This window comes from Euphorbia lathyris, chromosome 7 (genome assembly GCF_963576675.1).
Source record: "Euphorbia lathyris chromosome 7, ddEupLath1.1, whole genome shotgun sequence".
NCBI classification, from domain to species: domain Eukaryota; kingdom Viridiplantae; phylum Streptophyta; class Magnoliopsida; order Malpighiales; family Euphorbiaceae; genus Euphorbia; species Euphorbia lathyris.
In genome coordinates, this window is record NC_088916.1 from 73239900 (window position 1) to 73259015 (window position 19116).

General features: G+C 31.8%; 1 protein-coding gene across 3 annotated transcripts; it reads left to right on the top strand.

Moving 5' to 3' along the window:
* The first annotated feature begins 8769 nt into the window (after nucleotides 1–8769).
* LOC136200551 (uncharacterized) lies at nucleotides 8770–15964 on the top strand. Of its 3 annotated transcripts, none has more exons than XM_065990923.1 (3): nucleotides 8770–8937; nucleotides 9839–9974; nucleotides 15842–15964. In XM_065990923.1, the coding sequence occupies exons 1-2, from the start codon at nucleotides 8836–8838 to the stop codon at nucleotides 9971–9973; spliced, it is 237 nt and encodes a 78-aa protein (XP_065846995.1). In that variant the 5' UTR covers nucleotides 8770–8835; the 3' UTR covers nucleotide 9974; nucleotides 15842–15964. The 3 variants fall into 3 exon arrangements, with proteins under 3 accessions (XP_065846995.1, XP_065846994.1, XP_065846993.1); XM_065990922.1 differs by lacking the exon at nucleotides 15842–15964 and adding an exon at nucleotides 12168–12665; XM_065990921.1 differs by lacking the exon at nucleotides 15842–15964 and having other exon boundaries at nucleotides 8771–8937; nucleotides 9839–10073.
* The last annotated feature ends 3152 nt before the right edge of the window (nucleotides 15965–19116 follow it).

Genomic DNA, 19116 nt, shown 5'->3' on the forward strand with positions numbered 1-19116 from the left:
ATTGCTTGCTATAAAACTGACTAAGTAAAGAACTCACGCTGAGTTAAGTCTACTAAGAAGCTGAGTTCAGGAATAGACTTTAAGTGCTATTTCCTGACTCAAGTAAAGAAGCAGACTTAGTCACAAGTTGACTAAGCTTGTGTCTCGAATCTACTTAGTGACGTTGTGTAAACCTTTTCATAAGAAAAGAAGTCAGCCTTAACGGACAAAATTTTAAATAGTTCCTATCCCCCCCTTGGAACTAACTTGTCACGCTGTAAGGGACCAACATATTTTACTGCATAATGTTTTATATAAAATCATGGCTAAAGTCCTAACAAACATGCTTAAAGATATCCTCTTAGATATTGTAAGTGAAAGTCAATCTGCTTTTGTCTTGGGTAGATTTATTGTTGATAGCATCCAAATTCCTTTTGAGTGCATTAATTATATGAAAAGTAAGAATAGAGGGAATAGGGGTGTAGTGGCACTAAAAATTAATATTGGTAAAGCCTATGACACAGCAGACTAGAGTTTCCTGGAATGTGTGATAAGATTTTTGGGATTTAATGAAACTTGGATTCAGTGGATTATGCTTTATGTCTTTTCTGTTTCCTATTCTATTACAGTTAATAGTGAACTAGTCAGTCCCATTACCACTAGAAGATGATTGAGGCAACATTATCTCCTTATCTTTTTATTCTCTGTGTTGAGGTACTATTGCACGTCAAATAAACTATTGGCAAGTGAACCAATCACAAAAGTAATAAAGTGATAAGTAATATCGAGTATTGTCTCCACATGGATCTACTGGAACGAAAACATACAGGATTATTATTCTAAAGAGGTTTAACAGAGTGAAATGGTTTTTGATTGAAAACTATAATTATAACAAACAAATTAAAGAGTATTATCTAGATTTAATAATGATGTTGTAATTGTGGTAAAAAAAACCCATTGAAAACTGCACGGGTTGAAGTTAGGACATGCAGAGTCATTCAATGACATGTTTCACGAATGAGTTTCATTTCTACATAGGAACCGATTATGCCTCACCTTATGTCTAATACATTGGTTAGTTCTAGCTCGAGGATAATGGCTACTAATAAGATTGACCAAAATTCTTTATATCAATGTATTGGTAACAAGTGAAGTCCAAGAGGTTACCCTTAAGTATTTTCATGCTCTAAGGGTGAACTGGTAATCGAGATGTGGGAAGTTCTTTCTCACACTCTTATGCAACTTAAATTTGTTCCACAAGCAGCAATAAGTTTGCTTAGTACTAAGCCTGCCCGCACATTCCGGCACCTCAACTGTCACATTCATGTCCTTAATTTTAGCTATTATACCCTAATATAATGTTATATTATAGTTATTTATTGATTAATGAGTTAATTGGGTATTATGGATATAGTTTGGAGATTAATTTCATGCTTTAAGTGTAAAATTAAAAGTTTAGAATAAGTTTTAAAAGAAGTTAAAGTTTAGAGGGACCAAAAAGGATATTTCTCCTTATTGGAAATACCAATTCACACTTTTCAACCTTCTTTTTTCGGATAACTAAAACCCAAAAATCAGAATTTAAAATTTGGCATTCATCTCCATCCTCCTCATCTCCTTCATTCAAACACCAAAACTCACCTAGTTTCAATCATACCTTGATATCTAGAGGTTGAACCGTCAGATCGTACTCATTTTTTTACAGTTGGTTCTAGACATCCTAATACACATTATGTTCGGTGTGATTTTGATTTGGAGATTTCTACATGAGGTTCGACCTAGGCAGATTACAGTGGTGGATTTGAGATTTTAATGTGTTTGTCTCTCAATTATTGCTAAAGTAAGTAACTATCAACTACCCTTTTAAGTTTTTATGTATATATATATGTATAAATCACTCTATATTTTCCAGAAATTAAATTTTTGTAGTGATTTTTACCATGCATTTGATTAAATGTGGTTTTTATGATTAGTTTTAATATGAGTTTAAACTATGTTCAAGAATATATACATATATATATATATATCTTTGCATGCAAAATTCTACTTATAATATGCATATATGTATGCATGATTTGAATTTGTTTTGATGAACTTAGTATATTTGATTAATAGTAATGAAAGACTTGATATTTTGAGGAGTAGAATTTAAAGAAAAATGTGTTGAGAAACTTTATTGATAATTGATTTATGAACAATGGTATGTATATATTAAGTGGTTTTCTATAAATTTATTTCTTAAAGTATATTTTAGTTTTAATTAAAGATTATTAAAGTAGTAATTTTAATGAATTTGTGATTTATTAAAAGAGTAAATTACACCAATGGTACCTGAACTTTACTCTAATTCACACTTTGGTACCTAGATTACATTTTGTCTCAAAAATATACTCGAAGTAATGATGACCGGACAATTAAGTATATTTTACCGGTTAATGGCCGATTAATACGATTTTGATGAGTAAATTACACTGATGGTACCTGAACTTTACCCGAATTCACATTTTGGTACCTAGATTTCATTTTGTCCAAAAAATACACTTCAAGTAAAGATGACTCAATATTTTAGTATATTTGACCGATCAGTGATTGATCAATCCGAATTTGACCATTTTAAATTAAAAATTGAGACCAAGCATACACTCAATTAACATAAAATTATAATACTGTTAATTGAGTGTATGGTGAGTCCCAATGTTTAGTTCATGTTACCCGGTCACTAACTGATCAAATGAACTAAACCTTTCAGTCACCTTTACTTATGTTATGTTTGTAGGATAAAATAAAATCCAGGTACCGAAGTGTGAATTATGGTAAAATTCAGGTACCATTAATGTAATTAACTCATGAAACTCGCGTTGACCGGTCATAACCGGTAAAAATATACTAAATTGTCCGGTCATCGTTACTTCAGGTATATTTTTGGGACAAAATGTAATCTGGGTACCAAAGTGTAAACTATGTAAAGTTCAGGTACCATTGGTGTAGTTTACCCTTTATTAAAATAAAGTTTATAATGATGATTTATGTGTTTATTTTTAAGAAATTGAAGTTAGTATTGATAAGTATATTTTTAAATTATTTATTGGTGATTTTAGTTCAATAATGATTTATGATTTAATATTTTGAAGGATGGAATTGAAGAAAGGTACTTGGAAAACCTTATGATGTTGATTTATGAGTTATATATATATTGACATATATATATATTTCTGATTTTAAATGATATTATGAAATTATAATATTTTTAGTATCCATCAAGAGTAATCCGGATAGGTGACTTTAATTAAAGTCCGTATTTAGTGAGAAATACGACATGTGTACATAGTTAAAGACCTAATAGGGCATGACAAAGAAGTGTTGAGTAAGACCATGCAGGGTTAGGCAAATTATGAGATATCTCGATTCTATTATATTGTGGGGATTGATACATACGGGGATTATCTCTCGGATGGATACAACTTGATAAAGTATTTATTGATATACGATTTGTGAAGAATTTATTGATATACGATTTGTGAAGAATTTATTGATATGCGATTTATGAAGTATTTATTGATATACGGTTTATGAAGTATTTATTGATTTATGGTTGATTTGAGTAAATGGTTAATTGCAACTTATTTATTTTGTATAGTTAAGACTTTAAAGAAATAAATAAATATAACTATTTTGAACATAAGTTTTGGTATTAAGTATTTTAATACACTGATTTACGTTTTGACAATGTGAGATAATTTGAGAAATAATGTTTATAACAAGCTTCTGCTATTTTAAATTGTATATTTGGTTAAAAGTATCATTGGAGTATTTTATTATGGTTTAATCCATAAAATGTTCATTTTTGAAGAATATGAATTTTATATGATGCATTTTGAATATTTAAACTATAAATATAGTTATTTTGAGTATAAGTATTTTATGTAGTTGATAATTGCTTACTGAGATTTATGTCTCACGTTTTTAAATGTTTTAATGTTTTAGGCGAGAAAGAGCAAGGTATAGAAGAAGTTACGAGTTGATAAACAAGGTTGAAGAATCAAGTCATTGACTTTGTCTTTATTAGGACATTTGCCTTTCATTTGAAAATTTGATTATATTGGGTTATATTTTGTGACTTGAATGTAGTAGATATACGAATTCATTTTATAATATATCTAAGAGGAAGAATTGAAAAGTTTGAAATTTATGATATTTGGATAATTTGGAGACTCTTAGGTGTTGATTGTAATTTTTCTAATTCACGCCTGATGTCGATTGAGGTCGTTTAGGGTCGGGCGTGACATCAACTCGTACAGGAACGACTACTCACTCATGGTCTTATTGATTAAAGCCATAGATGATGTATATCTCATACTTACTGCTATAAAAGTTGCAGAAAAAGAAACTTTTGTGAAAAAAATGAAGAAGAAGATGCCAAAAGTGATATTAAAATTAATTAAAAAGGAGTTTGCTGTTGTAAAAACTGTATGCATCCATCCAAAAATAGACGTATTATAAATACTCTCCTTAGGCCCCCAAAATATGGCCTAAAGGAGGGGTAGAAATATACATTCAGGCTCAAAAGGTCGCCATAAGGGCATTGTACTATCTAGACTATTACAAAACTGCCACTATAAATGTGGCAAATTGAATCCTCTTCTTCCGGTATAGCTACAATAGTTGGCATGACCTTCCGCCTTTTCTCTATTTTCTCCTTTGTAATCGATGAACTTCCACAATTGGCCACTTGGATCTCCTTTTTAAGCAATTGCATCAGAATTGGGTTTGAACATATATAATTATGCTAAAATAGTAGAATATAGCACTTTTTAGGCATGATTCGATATATATATATATATACACTATACAACAAATTTCCCCAAACTAGAATTGTGCTTGCTCTTAAGTGGCAACATCTCTCATTCAAACAAAATCACATGAAGACTAATCGCATTATCAATTTAATTTGGAAGACAAACTAATGTATCATGGTAGTATTGAGCATATAACATAAATTGACACATGTTTACTACTTTCATTCTTGCTATAAGATCAAATCAAGCAAACTTGTTCTTAAATAAGCGCTATTGCTATTAGAGTAACATGCTTCACAAAATAAAACACATCCTTACACAATCATGATGCCTCACAAGGATTCTCTTGATCACTCACAGTGTTTGTGGTGTTAAAGGTTTCTTTTCTCTATACACTCCTCAGTTCTTGCATACTTGCTTAAGTCCATAAGCTTGTAAAGTTGCCTAAACTCCATTGCTCCATTTTAATCTTAAGTTCAATCAAAAGGATTTTTTTTGTTGTTGTAATGAGGCTAGGGTAATTTAGGTATGTATAGGAAATAGTAAGGTTCATCACGGCTACCAAATTACAATTCCAACTCACATAGTCATGTCTAGATATACTCAGAAACACAGAATATTAATGCAGTCATGTTTGTTACATGGGTTGTGCAATAGATTCTGAGTTTTCACAGTCTATGTAAACTCAACACTATACTGCTAGAGAATATTTTCTGTAGAATTTAACATGTGCCATTTAAGATTTTGACAATTTGATACCACAAGAATATTCTTCTCTCCCATCCTGTTTCTTTCATTTTTTATTGAATGCTAACGATAGACAATTTTACATCCATTTTCCCATGAGATAAAATTGAGTGAAATTATGTGAGATAGGTGTGAATGTACATTTACAATTATTCAAATTCGATTATAATGTGATGAAATCTTCGAGTTAATATTTCATAATAGTTTTAATAAGAAATCTAACAATATTCTTATTCATTTGATGAAAATAAATTTCATAAAAACCATATAACTTTTTGCAATTGAATATTAACCTATAAATCATTTCATTTACAATTGAATGTTGATGATCTGGCGTGTTGCCGCTGTCACTTGCATCTAGTTAATCTGGCATTGTAGGAATGAAGCAATCTTTAAGGGAGTTTCTCCTTCTATTCAGCACTCGAAGATCACCCTCTTTCGAATGATTGGAGAGTCCTTTGCCACTTCTAAAGGTTTTTGCTCTTCACGGAGAGATGATGTTATCTTATCCCGTCTTCTAGCTTCTCCTAGGCCGCCTTCGGCTCCCAACATTATTCCGATCCATTGGCTTAAACCTCCTCCAGGCTGGGTTAAAGTCAATGTGGACGGCTCTGCTTTTGGCACTCTAGGCGAGGCAGGAGCGGGAGGTATTTTTCGCAACTATCGTGGATTTCCCAAAGGCTGTTTTGCTTTTTCTACCCCTCCTTCTTTTGCTTATATGGCTGAATTGAGAGCCGCTATTTTTGCAATTGAACTTGCTTGGGAGAAAAATTGGCATCAGCTTTGGGTTGAGTCAGACTCAATATACGTTGTTAATCTGCTTAGACATCGTTCCATGGATGTTCCTTGGAGTATTCGTCAAGAATGGTTGCATTATCTCAGCATTTGCTCTAGGATGAACATTCTTTTTTTACACATGTTTAGGGAAGGAAATAGAGTTGCTGATGCACTGGCAAAATTTGGAGTCTCTTCCTCAGTGATCAATTGGTGGCCTTCAGCTCCTGCTTTTTGCCACAGGTTTATCAATGATGATATTTGTAGTATTTCTCACTTGCGTTTTTCTTGACTTTCCTAAACTTTTCTCCTCCCTCTTATTTTTGTTTGTTCTCCTTCATCTTCTCTTGTTCAAACACTCGTTTTGCATTTATTAATATTTTGCGGGTTTGTCAGTTATTGGGCCATGGGTGCTCACCCCGCCCAAGTTCTGTCTCGTCCCAATTTCTATAAAAAATAAATAATAATAAATCATTTCACATCCATTTTCTAATAAGGTGAAATTGAGTGAAATTATATCAGATAGTTCTCAAAATGCATTTACAATTATTCAAACTCAACTATAATGTGATAAAAACTTCAAGTTAATATTTCAAATAGTTTTAATAAGAATGTAACAATATTCTTATTATTCATTTGATGAAAATAAATTTCATAAAAAATAATCCTTTCAATCCAATGCTAAGTATAAACAATTTCGCATCCACTTTCACATTAGATGAAATTGAGTGAAATCATGTGAGATAGGTGCGAAATTGCATTTATAATTTGCAAACAAAGGGTAAATTACACCAAATGTACTTAAATTATACACCAGTTCACATTTTGGTACTTGGATTATATTTTGTCACAAAAATATAGCCCAAGTATGGGTGACCCGACATTTAAATACGTTTCTTCGGTAAGTGACTGGTCAACGACTGTTTAACCACTTTTACACACATAATTGGACCCATTATACCCTTAAATGAATTAAAAATAATATTATATTTCTTTGAATATGTCTCTCTCTTTCTTTCTCTCTATTCAATTCTTTTTCTCTCTCTTTCTCATCCATTTCTTCAATAAAAAAAGATGATCTTCAAGAACAGTCAAAATAACATCAACATACCCACCAGTGCATCAGATCCATTACTTCAACGATGAAGAAGACGGTAAAGAAGCAACGCCACACATCACTTACTTCAACAAGAAGCAGCTCCACCTTCTCCGCCCATAATTATTTTCTCCGATAAAGCAGAAATTGAATTGAAAAAAGGGAAAATTCTGAAAATTGAAAACAAACAAAGTGGAATCTAACCGGCAACCGGACAACTGGAAGCGGAGATATAGAGAAGGGGATCTACTTGCCGTCAGATTGGATTCTATGCTCTATAGTTTATACCCTTGTTTCCATTTACGATTTAAGATGCGAAAAAAAGGGAAGCTGCAGAATGGTGTGTTTTATAGAAATTGAAAGTATTGAAAGAGAAAGATAGAATTGAGGAGTGAGAAACAGATTTAAGGAGAGAGAATCGTAAGAGAGAGAGGAGAGAGGGTGGGTCAAACTCTTAAAAATAGTCAAATTCAAATTGACTGGTTGTTGCCTATTAAAACTATTAAATTGTCCAGTCATCCATATTTAGGATATTTTTTTGTGACAAAATGTAATCCATGTACAAAAATGTGAATTGTAGAATAATTCAGATACCTTTAATGTAATTTACTCTTCAAACAAATATCCAATCACTTTCTTCAACTAATTTCCACGTCGAATCATTTGGTGACTTTTAATTTCTATATCCGCTTTTCCATTAACTCAATTAATTGACCAATTTGTTTTTTTTTTTGATCTTATTAATTGACCAATTTGTGATTAATAGGTTTGATTAACTAAAAATCAATCAATTAATTAATTAGGCTTGAAATTATTTTGAATAGTGGAACCGGTCCTAATTAATTATGAGTGAAATACCTTTAGTTTTGTTTTTTTAATAAATTTTCTGATTACTCGGTTTGAGGCTCGTCAAACATATTTTAGGTGGATTCTTTTAATTAAATTTCTGTACATACACTAAAACTTGCACCTAAAATCACTAGGTTAACCGACTAAAGCCAACCTTAATGAGAAATTTACATAGAATTACATGATTCAATAAGTATTTACAATAAATTCACATCCTTTTTTAATGTTGTCTATTACATGAAAACTCTTTTCTTTTTGTCAAATTATGGTTACTAATTAAAAAAAAATTAAAAACAGTTAATTTTCCTTTTCCTAAAACGTTGTTTGTAGTGATAAATTACATTGAAAGTATAGGAATCTGACATAATTAGAATTATTTTTCTATGTAGGGTAAACTTTTTTTTTTTTGAAATAGTATGTAGGGTAAACTTGTTCTTTATAGAATTGAGAATTTCTCATTTATAACGTGCCAATAGACGGCGTCGTTTCCTCTGCATTACTATCCCTATAGAACAACTAACCGCTACTGCAGCCCCGCGAACTGAACCAAATTAAATTATCTGTTTGGGAGAAAAGAAAAGCAGAAGGGAAACCATGGGTGCAGAAGAAGAGAAGCATCGGAAGCAAGGAGACGAGCAGCAGGCAAACCCTAATTCCATATCTAGGGAACAGTTTCTCTCCTGGAAACGCCGAAAGGTCTTTTTCCCCCTTCGTTCTTAGGGATTTGTTTTTTTGTATGTTTATTTGTCTATTCCTTTTTCCGTCCAAATTTGGTGAATGTTCAATTCTGAGCCATTCAATTCATTCCCCAACTAAGCCCTTACATCACTGACTTCCTCGATCTAATGGAAATCGGAGTTTGGTTATTCAGATGGTTAAAATCACCTAATGTTGCTATTACCTGCTTTGGGCTAATTATTTTTTGTATATGAAATGCCAATGTTGAGATCGTAAATGAAGATTTTCTTTTAGATCATTATACTACAATCTTGCAGTTGTATATTGTAGTATATTGTCAGCGTGTGATTTTTTTCATTGCTTGTGGAATCAAAATGAAGATTTATTTTAATCTGATTATGATTGTTTGAGTTGGTTGATTATCTGAAACCAATGAGGTTATCCTAACTGATACGGAAACTGAAATGGCAACTAGGAAACCATATTTGTAGAAAATATTGGAGCTAAAAATGTGGTAGAAACATGTAAATAATAAAAATATATGGATGTATCTATGAACTTTTAAAATTATAAGAGTACATGTTTAACTTTCTAGTATATATACATTAAAAAACACTACATACACAAGTCACATAATAGGGAGAAAAATTAGACTTTTTCATTTTGAAAACTTGTAGAAGACAGACCTAGAAAATATTAGGGATATGTTGAACATGTGATTAACATTGGTCTACTTCTGAAAACACATTATATTCTAGAAAAACGAGTTTTCAGTTTTTTTAAAGTATAGAAACATGGCCCGAAAGTTGTCATACAAGTTTCAGAGAGTTTCGGTTTCTGAAATGCTTTCTTTTTTAACTGTTTCAGAATCCCCTCTTTAGTGTTGATTATAATTAGATCAATATGTTGTTGTGTGCAGGATGAAGATTCCTCAGCTAGAAAAGCTGAAGCTGCTAGGAAACGTGCGGAAGACATAGCTGCTGGAACAGTGCAAATGAATGGCAGGGAGCTTTTCGTGCATGAACCCTGGGTATTTGATAACTCTCTTTACTAAGGTTAGTTTTGCTGGAAAGAATTTATCAGGGGCTTAATGTATACATTTAAAAAATCAGAGGATTAATCAGTAAAAATTGAATTGGTCCAGCGTTTAAATATGTATTTACGTCCATATATGTCTCTTTATAATTTTTATATGCAAATGCTGTTATAGTATAGAAGAGTGAGAACCACTGATCATGTAGAGAAATTACTATCATATGACACTGATTATTGACCTTAACTCACTTCATACACATTGGAACAAACCTTGCCCAGACTCTGAGTTTTTAAAAGGAAAAAGAATCCACAATATCTGACATTTGATGTAACGCCCTGGCTTACTACCATGTAGATATTATCGTTTTGGTCTAAGTTCATTCCTTAGCCTCACACTTTTAAAATGCGTCCTCTTGTATTGGACACACTTTACTAATATAGCCCAATCAGTCTCTTTCCCCATTTCCGATGTGGGGATTTAGTTCATTCTTGTCCCCATCACCATCCTTTACTTAGATTAGATTAGTGGTTGAGATTAAGCAACCGTTAAGAAAAAACCCTAATTGAAACACTAAATGTTACTGAGGCACACCTCAATAAGAGCCTTCGAAGCCCAGGGGAGGCGCACAAGGCGAGAGCCTTTTAAACTGCTCGCCTAGGGGAATTAAGGCTCAATACCTTGAGCCTTGCTTAAGGCGCTCTTTTTAACAACTATGGCACTAAATTCCCTTTTCAATCCCAGCAAAGATTAGATTAATTATAACATGATATGAATAAAAATATGTCTCTTTAAAGAAATTACTATCAATAAGCAGAAGTTAAATCTTGAAATTCATATTCAAAGAGACATTTGAGAATAATGCTTAAAAGTTCCTTTGTTTATCAGTTTTCTTCAGAACAACTTCCAAAAATCTCCATAGCCATGAATAAATTGCCTGCAAAGTAAGAAAAATAAGTGCCATTATATATATGAAAAGAAAACTTGAATTTAATGAATGAGATAATAGGATAATTAATTAGCAATTACCATATTCAATTACATCTGAGAAAACATTCTTAGATGAGGGTCAACTGGTAAACCAATTGTCTCAAACACCGGATCATAAACTGCATTTCTTAAAGCTGGCCTGTGAATTTATATAAATTCACAAAAATAAATTTAACCATTAAAACTCTCCCCCTTTAATAAATAAATATAGGTAAAATACAGAGCTATTACTATTATGGTCTCTAAACTTCATTTCTTGACATAGACTGTTTTTGAACTTCACATTATTGTAACATTAAAGTCCAAATCAACTAAAATTGATAAAAGAATCAACAAAATCATGACTTTTTTTTTGTTGTTGATTTAGACTCTAATATTATAGTAATGTACGTAAGTTCAAGGATTTTATGCCGAGTAATAAAGTTTAGGGACTATATATAATATATAGTATTAGTAGCGGTATAATTTTGGGGTTATGAATGTAATTTACTGAATAAATATATGATTATAAGAAAACTGATTTTGAACCTTGGATGAGAAAGATGAAGAGCATTAGAGTTCCCATCGTTGTTTTGGGAGTCATTGCTTTCTGGAGTTGTTGTTTGCACCTGTATATATTATATATATATTAAAATATTATGCAAATAAATATTTTAATTCAGAGAAAAATTTAATACCTTTCTGCATTTTTGTGAAGATGATTCTCCCTGTTTAAGTGTCTTGCGTGCTCCCCGAGTTTCTTTCTGAAAACATGTGAATATAATTTTAGAAAAATAATATGTTGTTTTCTGTATTTGCAAATAGAGAAATGTGTAGTTCTTTTCAAGATTAATGCTCATGTTTGGATTGTTAGAGTGCGTATGAATACCGTATTCAAAAGAAAAGAACACGGTGATTGTATCACTGGGTTGACTAACAGATGTCAACATTTGATAGGCTTAAGAGTTGACATTGGTGTTTCAAATATCGGTATCAGTTGATTAACTGGTTGTTGCAACTGTCTAACTGAACCGATGATTTAATCACTGAGTTATTTACTTCAGAAGCTGGTGTTTAGGACACTGATTTTACACGCATTCTAACAATCCAAACTTTGAAATCAGCGCTTACTTGAGGAATTTACATTATTCTGAAGAAATTTTTTACATTATTCTGAAGAATAATCGTAACGAAGGATAAAAGATGATAATATACGAACATACACCGTTACGGTCTGTTGTTACAGGTGCAGTATCCAAACCGACTAAGGTGGTTTGGCTATGTGAGACGTAGAGCGCTTGATGCGCCGGTTAGGAGAACCGAAGAGTGGCAAAGGGATGTAGTGGTGAGGGGTAGGGGAAGACCTAAGCAAACTTGGAGGAGGGTGATCGAGAGTGATATGAGTTTATTGGGAATTGAGGAAAATATGGTAGTGGATAGGACGGAGTGGAGGGAGCGAATCTGTGTCGCTGACACGACTTGATTTTCACGGTTTTATATGATGGTTCATGTTAGCCGACCCCGAATCATTTCGGGACTAAGGCTTTGTTGTTGTTGTTGTAGAAGATATTTTAATTTTCTTTTTCAAAAGAAATAAACAAGGTTAATTTGTACCTGATATATATGACCTGAATTCAAGAGGTGATATTGTTGTTCGAATTCCCTAATTAAGTAAATTATTATAAAACGAAATATATTTTGTAACAGAAAAAATAAATTAATCGCATAAGCACCAACCTAGGATCGAAAGGAGTTGCGAGAAATTCGCTGATGCTCATTCGTCGTTGGAATGGTTGATGATGAGGATTAAAATGTTGTTGATACCTAAATTGAATTTAAATTAGAGTTAATCTTATTAATTTAAATGAATAAAATGAAATTAATGTGCGATATGCTTCAAGCCAATGTTTTGTTGGAGAAGTTCCCTCCTTCCTGGAGTGACTTCAGAAACCACCTGAAGCACAAAAAGAAAGATTTCAGCCTGCATGAGCTTGTTAGTCATATGCGAACTGAAGAAGCAAACAGAATGAAAGATAAGCAACTTTCCTCTATTTCTGTTTCTATTAATGCTAATGTGGTTGAATCGGCTGTGATTGCTTAATATGGATGAGTTACAATGACTTTGTTTGGTAAAAAGCATTTTGAAGTAAAATTAGAGGTCTAAGCAACTTTAAACGTTTTGACTAGTCAAACTTCTAATAATAGTGTGTGGTGAAGAGAGGTTTGAAAGAGCTTATTGGGTCCAAAAAACTAATTTAAAAAAGCTCATTTTAGGAACTTTTTCAATTAGCTTATTGCTTCATCTCTTTTTATGAATTTTTACCCATAATTAATACTTTTTAATCAAAAATAAATGTTTTACCATTCCTTATTTGTCATTTTACATAAACAGGTAACAACAATCATCTAAGTTTTACTAAACAAGTTCACACAATCCGTTAACCAAAAAGCTAATTAGGTAATAACTAATTACCAAACAGGGCCAATAAGCTAATTAAAAAGGTCTTAAAATGAGCTTTTTAAAATTAGTTTTCTTTATTCCAGTTTTTTCAAACCTCTATTCACCAAATCAAACACCACTATTAGAAATTTGATTGGTTAAAACCTTTAAAATAACTCAAATTTTTAATTTTACTCACAAAAAAAACTCTTTACCAAATATGTCATGCTAAATTTGTTTCGTACCGTTGTTATTGTATTTGTGAGAATTCAGAATTTCACATTTATAACAGTGCTAATACTATTAAAGTTAATTGAAAATTAATTAGTTAAATTGAAAAATTTAGGGATAAGGTACCAAAATATGTCTACGGTTTTTGGAGAAGTATCAATTTAGGGTTCACGTACAAAATAACACCAATATAGGCTTAATGTTTAAAAAAGAGTATCAATTTAGGCATCGGCAACGGATTGGACATATCATTCCTATTACTCCGTTAAGTTCTTATTGGCGATATTTTTGAAATATCCCAATTTTCAACCTTGAACACGTTTGCGGGGATTAAAAATGGTAAAAATAATACGGGCGTGCCAGAGAAGCTAATTCTCAAAGGGTAAAATGGTAATTGAATAAAATAAATAAATAAAGTGCGCCTAAATTACTTGAATTCTAAACGAAAAGCGATTGACGACCATTACAAGGACTGAAAATAAAAACAACGGTCTTGGATCCCGACGTTACTTGACAGGTCGGTCGGAAAACAATTTTTAAGATAAGTACCAAAAATAAAAGCAATAAAACGACACAAATATATAAATTTTTTAATTTTCTTTTATATTCTTATTGATTTTGTAAATATTTTTCAATGTTTTTTGTATTACAAATAATAATAAAGCATGAAAATTACAACTTAAAAAGAAATAAATAACTTTAAAACTAGAAATGTAAATAAGCCATAAAAAACAAATGTGTACAAAATGAAATAAAATTAAACCGATCTCTTTGATGTCGTTGGAACGTGTGAAATTAAGGATTGGAACTTCGGAAAATCGGCTCAGGGGATGTCGCGTTGTTCGGGTAATTCTGGGTGAATTCGGAGCAGTTCAGAGATTTCAGGGACTTAGGCAGAAATTTACCACCAAGCTAATAAATCAACAGCATTTTGTGGAACAAAAACAGTGACTTCTTGGGACTTTCTGGCTCAATTTTGGGAGCTGTAGAGGTCGGATTATAGCGAAACGAAGGCTAGTATTTAAAGTTAGTGTGCAAGGGAAGGGTTTAGAACTGGAATTTCAGAAAAAGGTTGAGTAAATGAGTCGGAATAAATTATTGAAAACGAGCCTGACAAAATAGTTGTTTGATGGTTGAAAAAACCAAAAGATTGATTCTGTTTCGTGGAGGGTACTTTAGGGGCGATTAAGAAGGCTATAGGATGTCATATTTTACGAAATAAAAATTGAGAATTCGAGAATTGATGTTAATAAAGAGATTAAAATTAATTTGGGCTAAAATGATCAGCTAACGAACTCTAAATAAAATTCTACCGGCTTCGTTTTACCTCCATTTTGCTCCATTTTTGACATTCCGGAAAGCTAACATCCCGAGCTTTCTGAAAAAAATAATAACTGTCTGATATCTTGCTGTTTCGGGGTCCGTTTTCGTTGTCGAAGTTGATGGACGAGTTACTGAAAAATGGTGCAAACTTGCCCCTGATTTTTATTATTTCTTTTTCTTTTTTTTATTTCTGTTTTCTTTTTTATAATAATCTTTTGATATTATTTTCTATTTTTTTTATCACATTTTTACTTTATTGAGAGATGAAATTAATTAAATAAAAAACTATCGAGTAAAATTATAACATATGCTAAAAATATAAAAATTAAATTACCCTCCAACAGTTCTGATTTCTCCACGTACAATTGACAGAACTTAAAGGAGTAATATCAATAAAGTGTTTCGTTCCGTTATCGAGGTCAAAATTGATACATTTTTTAAACGTTGAGCATATATTGATGCTATTTTGTACATGGAGCCTAAATTGATACTTTTCCAAAAACCATAGGCCTATTTAGACCTATATTGATGTTATTTTTGTACGTGGAGCCTAAAGTAGTATTGGATTTCTTTTATTCTTTATGGATTGTTCTGTAATTTGGCTTTGTAGTTATTAAGCTTTTTTGTCCACATGTGATATTTGTTTAATGAGTCTGTTTTGCTTTCTTGTGTATTGTTTTCGTTTGCCTTCTAGACTGTGTTCCTTTTCTGTTTTGGTTATGAAGGAAAGAAAGTAATCTCATCTTCTCCCTAAAATTCTTTATTGTTGATTTGGGTAAACTTAGTTTTCATGAAGCAATGAATTAAAGATGCGTTGTTGGAATGGTTGATACCTAAATTGAATTTAATTTAGAGTTAATCTTATTAATTTAAATGAATAAAATGAAATTAATGAGTTTAATTTGGAATCAAAATATATATACCAGGGAAGCATATGATTAGGAACAGGGGTATCATACTGTGGTGTTCCTGGCAGCAGCGGCCTGAATATTAAAAATGTAATTAGGACATTGATATTTTATAGGATGTAATTTTTAATCCAATTTGACTTGTTTTTATTTGATAATTTTGGAGCTATAAAAAAATGATTGTATTTACTGTTTGATTTATTATTTTGTGACATTGGCTCCCTAAGGTACAATAATTAATTACACTTGGTCCTTAACGTATAGCAATCAATTACATTTGGTGCAATTTTAGATAAAAATTAGTGTGTATGTAAGGAGACCTGTAAAATCGCGTGTGAGATGATTGCTAATCGGGTGGAAAGAAGCTTGATGTCAAAATTAGTGTGTATGTAAGGAGTTCCGTGTGAGATAATTGCTAATCGGGTGGAAAGAACTGATGTTCTTTTAGGTTGTAGAAGCGAACAAATTTTAGGGACGGAATATTGGGTAAAAAGCATGTATGGTTGTAAAGGAGCTTAATGTCACTTGGCGCCATGTCACATGGCATTGAGCTCCTTTGTAAATTGCTTACATCATCTTTTAGGCGTCAAGTGGACATTAAATTGACCATTGTGATTTTATTGATAGTAAGAACAAATCTTTAATGATTTTATTAGGCAAGAAGTATCATTAGATCCATGATTTTTCATTTTTTTAGTTTATTACATTAAATCTCTGATTATTTATTTTTGATCTTAGCAAGTCCTTGATGATCAAAAATAATAATTTTGAACATAAAATTCGGTTAGCAGACTGTTATTCATTTCACATGTATTTCAAATTTGTATTTTTTTCAGTTTTGGATGTGTAATGTGGCTATAGAAAAATTGTAAAAACCTTGCTTCAAACTGTAAAAAATATTTTTTTTAATAATTTCAAATACAAATTAAGTTAATAACGTGTTTTTAACAGAATTAGATGTTCATAACTTACTAATTTGATCATAAAGGGCTTAATGAGACCTAAAATAAATGATCAGAGGCTTAATGTATTCAAATAAAAGATCAAGAGTTTAATGAATCAAAAAATAAAAAATTACGAGCCTAATGATGTTTTTAGATTGGCAGAAACTTAGATTTAAAAATCCTATTGCTGCTGTAATTGTTCCTGCTAGGCGAAGTAGATGGAAGCGTCCGAAGCTGGGTTTTATTAAATGTAATGTGGATGGTGCGAATTTTCTGGCGGAGGATCGTCATGGGATTGGCGCTGTCGTTAGGAATGATTGTGGAGATTTCTTGTTTTGTTATAGTAGAAGTGGTCAGTATCAGCAGGAAGCAAGGGTGGTTGAAGGTATTGCTCTCCGGGATAGTATGATTAGAATGAGAGATAGGGGTGAAGAGCGGGTTGAGTTTGAGTCGGATGCCCAATTTATTGTGGATAGCGTGAATACGGGTAAAGAAGATTTATCAGAATTCGGGTCGATTATTCAGGACTGTCGGAAGATTCTTTTCGAATATAAAGACTTTTCAGTCTCCTTTCCTCGTTTAGCGAACGTGGCTGCCCACCGTACGGCTAGGCGTGCCTGTTCCAATGCTAACGATTTTTTTAACAATTCTTTGCCGCATTGACTTGTTGATGTAATTACTGAGGATACTATATTTTCTGAGTAATAAAGTTTGGTTTTTGTTTAAAAAAAAAAAAAAGATTACGAATCTAATGATGTTTTTTTGCCATTTTATTATCCTATTTTAATAGCCAAACTTATGTGTTTTCTATCTATGAATTTCATAGATAACATTTGTGCTGCGATTAATTAAGAAAAAATTAATTTAATTTACCATTGGTGCACTTTGATTTCCATGAAAAGCAACAGCAATATCAAACCCAGAATTTGTGTCACCCTCCATAACATTTATATTAAACATGTTCAGATATTTATACTAAGGAAAGCACATAATTCAAAATTAATATGGATTCTAATAATTAAATGAAGCTAACTTTTAATTAATGCACATGATTTACATAATCCTAACATTTATGCAAAAATCATATAAAAGACATTACACATATGATTTTCATTTATTGAATAACATTCACATATAATTAAAATTAATTCAGACATAATTTAAATTAATTATTGATTACTAAATTACAATTAAATGAAAATAAGGCTTTTTAATTAATACACATATAATTCACATAAAAATAATAAAAAAAGTTTATTGGTCGTCCGTTAATTATTATAGAACGAAAAATATGTTTATCCTATGTCTATAAAAGACTGGAGAAAATTTTACCGTACTTTTATTAAAAATCCATAAAAAGTGTACGATACTTAAAACATGTTGGAAAGTTTCTTACACTTTAATTCTTGAATTTTTAATTTTGAGGTCGTTATCGGTCAAATTTAAAAAAATGAAAATTTTGTCAACCACAAATACCGATCTAAAAAAATATGAAACCACGGGCATTTATTTGAAATTAACCTAAAAACATATTAAAAAGTTTCTTACACTTCAGATACTTGACATAAAATGTATATGTAATTTATCCGATAATTAATAGATTCTAATTAAATGAAGATAAGCTGATATAGATTGAAGTCGGGTGAGAGTTTTAATCGTAAACTCACAAAGAATACCAATCTTCTCTAGATAGACTAGAAGGTTGAATGAACCCAAAGATTGAAAATCCAAAGCTCCAATGAAGGCTAGAAGTTTTAATTCATCAAAAGTTGGCCAACATTACCAAATAAGGAGACTTTATACTCTTTCTAATTTAGAGGGAAAAGACTAAAAGCCCTTAACTAGGGTTCCAACAGTACCTAACTAATAGGGGTAAAATATGGGGTAGTAAAGATTAGTGGCAGTTCAGTAAATAAGGGTTGGTGGCAAAACAGTAAATAAAGGGTGGCAGAGGTTGTTCCTAGCAGCAGGAACTTGAGGAGGAAGTATTCCTCGACCCAGGCACGCTTCAAAACACCCTAATTAAAACACTAAATGTTACTGAGGTGCACCTCAATAAGAGCCTCCAAAGCCCAGGGGAGGCGCACAAGGCGAGAGCCTTTTAAACTGCGCCTCGCCTAGGGGAATTAAGGCTCACTACCTTGAGCCTTGCTTAAGGCGCTCTTTTAACAACTATGGCACTGAATTCCCTTTTCAATCCAGCAAAGATTATGTCTCCTTCAAGAAATTACTATCAATAAGCAGAAATTAATTCTTGAAATTCATATTCAAAGAGACATTTGAGAATAATGCTTAAAAGTTCCTTTGTTTATCAGTTTTTCTTCAGAACAACTTCCAAGAATCTCCATA

Coding starts and splice junctions, on each gene's coding strand:
- LOC136200551 (XM_065990923.1), top strand. CDS start 8,836: ATGGGTGCAGAAGAAGAGAAGCATCGGAAGCAAGGAGACGAGCAGCAG. Junction 8,938..9,838: donor TCTCCTGGAAACGCCGAAAG/GTCTTTTTCCCC, acceptor TGTTGTGTGCAG/GATGAAGATTCCTCAGCTAG.